This window comes from Oryzias melastigma, linkage group LG20 (genome assembly GCF_002922805.2).
Source record: "Oryzias melastigma strain HK-1 linkage group LG20, ASM292280v2, whole genome shotgun sequence".
NCBI lineage: Eukaryota > Metazoa > Chordata > Actinopteri > Beloniformes > Adrianichthyidae > Oryzias > Oryzias melastigma.
The window spans coordinates 3,267,580-3,275,588 of record NC_050531.1 but is presented as its reverse complement, the minus strand read 5'-3'; the positions used below and the strand labels follow the sequence as shown (position 1 = coordinate 3,275,588).

At 38.7% G+C, this 8,009-nt stretch overlaps 1 protein-coding gene across 1 annotated transcript; it reads right to left on the bottom strand.

Moving 5' to 3' along the window:
• Positions 1-5,888: 5,888 nt before the first annotated feature.
• rbis (ribosomal biogenesis factor) lies at positions 5,889-7,805 on the bottom strand. Its single transcript, XM_024280173.2, has 4 exons — positions 7,687-7,805; positions 6,518-6,633; positions 6,336-6,446; positions 5,889-6,266 (listed from the first exon to the last, which is right to left on the bottom strand). The coding sequence occupies exons 2-4, from the start codon at positions 6,626-6,628 to the stop codon at positions 6,198-6,200; spliced, it is 291 nt and encodes a 96-aa protein (XP_024135941.1). The 5' UTR covers positions 6,629-6,633; positions 7,687-7,805; the 3' UTR covers positions 5,889-6,197.
• Positions 7,806-8,009: the final 204 nt, after the last annotated feature.

The following is an 8,009-nucleotide window of genomic DNA, read 5'->3' as shown; positions in this document are numbered from 1 at the left end:
CTGTAAAAAGATCTTTAGCTCCGTGGTTAGCGCTCCTGCATTCCACTGGAAAGATCCAGATTTTGTGTCCCGGCTCGGGAGAAGTGTTATTACCCTAAAAATGTTCTTCAGTGGTGATTATTTAGTTCTTGATCATTAAAATAAATAGATACTTATTTGAACATATTCCCGGCGTAGCTGTCTGGAATATGTTCGCAAAAATCCCGTTTCCCCTAAAGCGCCGTGCAGCGTATCGTTGTTTTCCACCTGCAGCTTCACTTTTATAGTGATATAAGATGAGCTATTTGAACATAATACCTTTAATAAAAAATTAGGAGTTATTTATGAATTCCAACCAAAACTGAACTGTATTTTGACCTTTTAAAACCAAATTTCCTCCACAGAATGATTGATCTGTATTTGTGCTGCTTTGGTTTTAAAGAAAAAGTTTTTTTAAGCAGACAGACTGACGGATTTGTTTCGGTTTCCGGGAGCCGTGTGGACGCTCTGACCTTTTCTTGTTCTGGTCCTGTCAGAGCAGAAACCCAGCTGTGTGCTGGAGCGACGGGCTGCATGCAGCCCTTCAGCTTCTTATTGGGATTCTTCTGTCTCCTCCTCAGACCCACTTCCCGACGAGCCCCCCTGCATACTGATGGGGGGCCGTCCAGAGCACCCCCTCGTGGATGTTGGTCTGATCAAACTGGTGGAATCTTTCTGTTCAACCTGTTAAATGCAGACAGCAGAGGTTTCCTCATCCCTGAGCACAGATGTACATCTGTGCTCGCGTGAGGCCCACCCACTCCCCCCGGGGGGCAAAGTGGTGCTGGCCGCGCTCTGGTGCAGCCATCTGGATCTCAGCGGGAAGCACCTGCTCGCAGGCTGACACCTGAACGCAGCATCTGCTTTGTCAGCTGAGGCTTTCTCAGACTCTCCTGTCATTTTTAAAGCTGTTAGCAGGGATAAAAGGAGGATTTTTACAAGGATTTTGTTTGTGGTAGTGACATATTAATATGTTTTTAAGTGGTAAAAATTATCTCATTTATGCTGAATTCCCACTGGACGCGTCTGCCGCCTCTTTTGATGCATATCAAATCTACTGCTTGATGCCGCAGAGCAACAACCAACATCTTCCTGGAATTCATTCGTTCCCACATCATGGAAGACATGCAGGATGCTGAAAGAGTAGTTCAGGTTTATATGTTTTTAAAGAGCTCTACAGAGACTCTGGAAAGTACGTTGGCGTGTTTGGGTTCACCAGATCATTCACAGTCTTTCTCAACGCGGTTCAATCCTTCAGCAGAAATTGAACCTGCATTACGATTATTTTAGAGATCACTTTTGCCTGTTTGTGACCCAGTTTGAACATTAAAATAAAAATAAAAATGGAGGATCTTTCTATCGAAAGGTCAATGAAAACAAAAGTATCATTAGCTCATGAAGCCAGCGTGACCATGTCCACTGTGACAGTATCCATGGTGGCTCTCTGTTTCCCGGCAGCCAGGACGGCGACCCCGCTCTGCCGTACTCTTGGAGGCGGGGCTAACTAGCTCTGCTAGACTCTGGGAGGCGGTGCTAGCTAGCTGTGGCAGAACCTGGGCAACAGCTAGCTAGCTCTACCAGAGCCTTGGAGGCAGGACTATCTAGCTCTGCTGTATTCTTGGAGGCGGGGCTAACTAGCTCTGCTGGACCCTGGGTGGCTGGGCTAGCTAGCTGTGCCGGACCTTAAGCAACAAAGTCAGTTAGCTCGGCTGGACTCTGGCAGTGCTAGCTAACTGTGGTGAAACCATGGCAACAGCTAGCTAGCTCCGTCTAATCCTGGGCAGCTGGGTTGGCTTGCTATGCCAGAACATAGGCTACAAAGCTAGCTAGTTTGGCCAAACCCTGGGCAACAGCTAGCTAGCTCTGTCCTACCCCTTAGGAGTGGAACTACCTAGTTTTGCCAGACCCTGGGCAGGGGGGATATTTAGCTTTTACGGATCTTGGGCAATAGCTCACTTGGTCCACCTAACCATGGCCGGAGGGGATCGCTCCTCCTGTTGGACCCTGGGTGTCTGGGCTAGCTTTCTCTGCCAGGCCCTTGGTAACAAAGTTAGCTAGCTTTGCTGGACCCTGTTCAGCAGCTAGCTAGCTCTGTAGGACCATGGGCAATATCTAGCTACCTCTGTCAGACCCCGGGCAACATCTAGCTAGCTCTGCCAGACCCTAGGCGACATCTAGCTAGCTCTGCCAGACCCTAGGCGACCTCTAGCTAGCTCTGTTGGACCCTAGGCGACATCTAGCTAGCTCTTTTGGACCCTAGGCGACATCTAGCTAGCTCTGTTGGACCCTAGGCGACATCTAGCTAGCTCTGTTGGACCCTAGGCGACATCTAGCTAGCTCTGTTGGACCATAGGCAACATCTAGCTAGTTCTGTTGGACCCTGGGCAGATGGGCTAGCTAGCCTCCTGGACCCTGGGCAACAAAGCTAGATAGCCCTTCTGGACCCTGGACGACTGCTAGCTCTGCTGGATCCTGAGATAGCAGTGCCGGAGGATGCAGTCACTAGCTTGATACACTGTCCACAGAGCAGCTGGCTAGCGTTATGTCCGCAGACCACATTGAATTTTTATTTCTGCCCTTTGATCGAGTCACATGTTCAAAGCTGAGTCCCTGATTGGTTGAGCCTTGTGTCAACCTCAATGTGCCACACCCGACGGCCAAATCGCGCCGCAAAACCTCAGATAGCATCTGTTCATTGATTTAATGTTGAAGCTTTACTTTTCTGTCTTCCGTGTGTCATCCTTTCCCAGGAGGCTGGATTTGATGATTCGATGACCTCCGACTTTAGTTAAAAGAAAACATTTGGTTTCAGAATGTCATCAAATAAATGGTTTTAGTACGATTTAGTTCAATAAAATAGAACTGAAAAGCACCAAAGTGATGCTGCTTTGAGGAACGCTCTGAAAGCCCTGAAGGACCTTTTCTTTCTTGATCTCTGATCTCCACCTCTAACATCTCAGGAGGTTAATTACAGAAAAAAGTCAGAAATCCGTCTCTGCGCTCGCAGGAACGAAGCTGAAGACAAAAGCTGAAGAGCTAACGAGTAAAAGCAGCTTTGCTCTGAAACTCCCATCCTTCAATAATGCATCGGCTCAGGAGGAGCGTCTGCCGTTCAGCCGGGATGAGAGGAACGTTTCCAAACACGTTTCCTGTTTATGCAGGGATCCCTTCAGCTTTCACTTTAACAAGTTCTAAATCTTGTTTCTGCTGCCCCCAAGTGATGAGAAGTCTTATCGGAGCATCTCCACCAAGCCGGGTTAAAACCATCACATTCCTGCCGTGTCATCCTCACCTTGAAAATCTCATCTCTTTGCTTATTTATGGCAGCGCTGGATTGTTTACCAGCCTCCCTCCCCGCAGCTCACAGGAGATTTATTGACCAGCGTTTCTGTCCGAGGTCATCGGGGAGAGAACCAATCAGCAAAATGCTGCTGCACCCCTGACCTCAGACTTGGACTCAGCCCAGCGGAGCGCAGCAGCAGCAGCAGCAGCAGCAGCAGCAGCAGCAGCATACTGATAACAGGTGAGCCGTCTCCTTCATCTGATGACAGCTGCAGCCTTGAAGACTTCTCCAGGTGTGGAAGTCAGTGGTTCTTTAATTATGATGATGCTGTTTTTAGACCAAATTGTAGTAAAAAGTAATTTTTTGGGGGCATAGTTTCTGCAGGAGTGGGCGGGACCATTGGTGACATTTCCCATGATCCCTTTCTTTACACGCCCTCCCACTAGCTTACAGCCCCTCATAGCTTCATGCTAACATTAGCGCTGCAATATCAGAACTATCCGGCTGATCCAGATTCCAGTTTAGACGAGGATAACAAAGACGTTCATGGATCTATTGGTCTGAACGTGGATGTATCAGAAAGGGGGCGGAGCTGGGAGCTTAAGGCCCGCCCAGCTTTTCTCTTTTTGCTCGTAATTTACAAAAATGTTGATATATAAATATCTTTTTAAGCTTCATTTTTTTTTAAATAAATGTCCTCCAACACCAAAAAAAAAAAATGCCAAAAGAACAAGATTTATTTCAAGTTTTCAGGGGTTTCTTTATTTTTTTTTTTTCAAATTTGCAATACCTCGTTTTTTATTTTCAAAAAAAAAATTGGAAGTGAGCCGGCAGGAATGAAAAAGTTGAATTCTTATTTTGTCTTTACTTGACTCTAAAAAAAAAAAACAAAAAACATTTTTTTAAGATAATTTTTAAAGATATTTGAAACAAATAACACTAACGTTTTAGTTACATTTTCTGAATAAAAATAAAACTTCTTTATGTATAATTAAACGGTTGAGACGTTTGTTAGGTATTAAAAAGAAAGAACATTTTTATGTGACACAAAATATTTCCCTCCTAATGTAAAATAATGAGTTGTTGTGAAATGTTTCTGCATTTACAGTTTAAAACACTCCATTGACAATGAGTGAAGTACATGAATGATCTGAAAGGGTTTGACTCACAAATGGGAAACTTTATTTAACATTTTTGCAGATTCCATCATTTTTATTATAAATATTCAATTAATCTAAAGTTTTACTCTAAATCTCCAAACTACATTTTAAATATTTCAATTACTTTAAGGCTACAAGCGACCAGAGAATTTAAAGACGGCTTTTCAGAGTTCAACTGGCAGATCTATGGGGTCAAATCAAGATCAGCTTAAAGTGAACGAAAAAAAACTTGAAATATAGACATTGAAACTGAATTATTTTTGAAAGTTTGGGAAAAAAAGGTTGTGAAAATTTGAAAAAAACAAAAATACTGAAAACTTGAAATAAATCTTGATAAAAAAACTGAAAACTTGAATAAAAAACTATAAATTTTAAAATAAAAAAATTAACCATTAGTAAAAGCAGTTTCTTTTATCTAAAGCCCCACCCCCATGTAAAATTAGGCTCAGCTCAGCAGCTGAAATACTAAATCTGAAGTGAAAGTGACGATTCAGAACAAAAAACAAGTTAAAAAATCAAAACAAAGCTTTTACAAATTGATTCACTATTTTTTTTATTTGACATTTTTCACATTTATAGCTTTTTAATTAAAGTGTTCTGTATTTTTTTTTTAATTTTCAATATTTATTTAAAGTTTTCAGTTATTCTTTTTCACTTTTTTAAGTTTGAGATTCATTTCAGGTTTTAATTTATTTTTCAAATTTTCCAGATTTATTTCAAGTTTTAACATTTTTAAGTTTTCAAAAAAATTTCTCATTTTTTTTTTTCAAATTTACAATATCTTGTTTTTATTTGAAAAAAAAATGTCTATTTTACAAGTTTTCTGTTTTTTTATTCACTTTCAGCTGATCTTGATTTGACTCCGTACATCTCACATCGATTTGATGTTTCCCTCAAAATAATAAAAATAAAATCCCAATTTATAACTTTCTTTACCATTTTAATAGTATTTAATCTCTTAGGTTTTGTAATATCCTCAATGGAATTCTGACCAGGAGATATGAGGATCTCAAAAAAGAAATAAAACCAAATCTAAACATAAAAGCTAAATCTACATCTTGATTCTAAATGTTGATTGTGATGATTTGCATTTTAAATATTCACTTTGATATAAATATTGATTTAAAATTTAAACAAATTGGCTAAATCTCTATAAATATTTATAAATGTGTGCTATCTCCAAATGTTGCGTTCAATTTTTAAAAATCAGTGAGTCATCTTTTTATTTTTAAGAGTAATTTCTCAAAAATGTTTCGTTTCAAACATTTACAGATAGTCTTTCCATTATATTTAAATTAATAAAATGATAAAAGTTTCTAAAATTGAAATAAAAAGCATCAATAAAAAACATTTAGGGCCGTTTTTCCCCTAAATGGTTCCTCTGTGTTTTTACTTTTGGATTTTTCAAACAAGATTAAATCAAAATCTGATTTTTCATTATCTTTAATATATTTTTATTATGTAATTTGTGTGATAGGAACACATTCATGAAACAAACTTCTCAGAAATCTTCATCGTTTGTTGCATCAATAATTAGCATCCAAAGGAGGTTTGATGAGAAGCAAAATAAAAAATAAATCTTTGATGTTTGATGATTTTATGAGGATTTTTTAAATTAAATCATAAATCGTTTGACAGTTTTCATGAATAAACCATCTAACAGTGAGCGTTCAAATGTCCTTCTGCTGCTTTTTTAACCACACATGACAGAAACGTTCTTTGGTGCTTTTGGTCCATCAAAGCTGGGAAAACAGCTGAGCTGCGTTGTCAACATTTACTGGTTCTTTGGGCGGCTCTTTGATCATCTGAAAACAGAAAACTTTTTTAAATACAGTAAATGTTGTAGAACGATGTCCAGGATTCCTCCTAAGTACCTGCGTCTTCTTCGGGGGTTCGGTCGTCTTGGAGACGCTCTTCAGATCCCTCTGAACTTCAGAGAACATTTGATTCAGACTCTCCACCTTCTCCCGTTTCCCAGCGTTGATCTGTGGAGACACGTTTTACACGTGAGCGTGAAAAAGGAAAGAAAGGGGACAGTTCAAGACGACTAACTCACGTGTTTGAGGGCGGTGGTGACCGCCTTGGCTTTGTGCTTCATCTTCATCGGCCTGTTGGCCACTTGGAAGACGGTTTTCGTTTTTTTCCCCTTTTGTTTGTTCTTCCCCATGTTCCCTGTCAGGAGACATCTCATTTAAACAAGGCTTTTATTTTGAAGGTCAACCATCCGGACAAAAAACACCAAACCAAATCGGTTTATTATCAACAACACAATAGGAGTTCTAGAGCAGCTGAATGTTTGTATCAGAGGGATTTATGTAAATTATTAAATTACATTCATAATAGATGACATCCTGCAGCCCAGCAGCTCTGAAATGAAGTGCAAACTACAATCTGTTACATAAAAACACTAAATGCTGTTTTAAACCTACATTTACATTCATTTTTGTTACTTTCTGCTACTTTATTTTCCCTGAACCTTTTAAAATAATGAATAATTTAATGAAAATTAAGTTTTGAACATGTTTTTGTGGCATTCTGGTGCAAAAATAGATCTCTTATTTTACAATTTTGCTCACAATTTTTTCAGCTTATTGTTAGCTTAAGGCTGTGAGGAAACAGATGGATCATGGGAAGTGGAGGCAGGCTTTTCCAGCCACAACTCAGATGACTTTCTAATGAACTTCTGCCGCTAGATCATAGAAAATGACAAGTGTTTCTGATTTTGGGTAAAAACAGCAACATCTTTTTTTTAATCCTTTGAAATAGATTAAATAATTATAATTTCCATTTTTTTATTCAAAAAATGTCTGCACCCTCAACTACTCGCTACTTATAAAGGAACAAAAATACATTTCTAACATTCTTTCATCCTAATGACCACGTGATCAGACTAAACCGAGCAGATCTCAGGTGAACAGAACTTCTGCATTTATGGTTTTAGCTTTTATATATAAAATATGGATGGATTATATTTAACAGCTTAAATTAAATAAAATTAATACTTTAGATTTGTACATTGAAGAAAATAGAAGCTTCAGACACGAACATATAAACATATTTTATGTTAATCGATTTCTGTTTATCATCTACATGAACGTGACGCTCAGTTTTAGAAACAGTTTAATCTAATTAAATTAAAACCTGCTCCTTTAGTCTGTTCTTCTTAACCATATTCATTAATTACTGAATATGTTTGGTTTACTAATATAGGATAAAAATCCAAACCTGTTGGTGAGTCTGTTTTGATTCCCTCATGTGCGACCGGCACGTGTCTTTGACGTCACAAACATGCGACTCCACCTTCCGTCGTCTTTCAAAATAAAATTGCCAGTCTTGTATAAAATGTCAAAAAATGTCACTTTTTATTTAAATCAAAGACTAAAACCCGACCTTGTATGAGATTAACTTTATTTTTTCTAAGTTAAACCAAGCAAAAGGACGTGTGGAACGTAAGGAGGTACTTTGTTTAAAAAAAAAAAAAATTCTCATAAACCAAAATATATTTAACTATAAATTAAATAGTATTGCAATCAATAAAATATATTTTT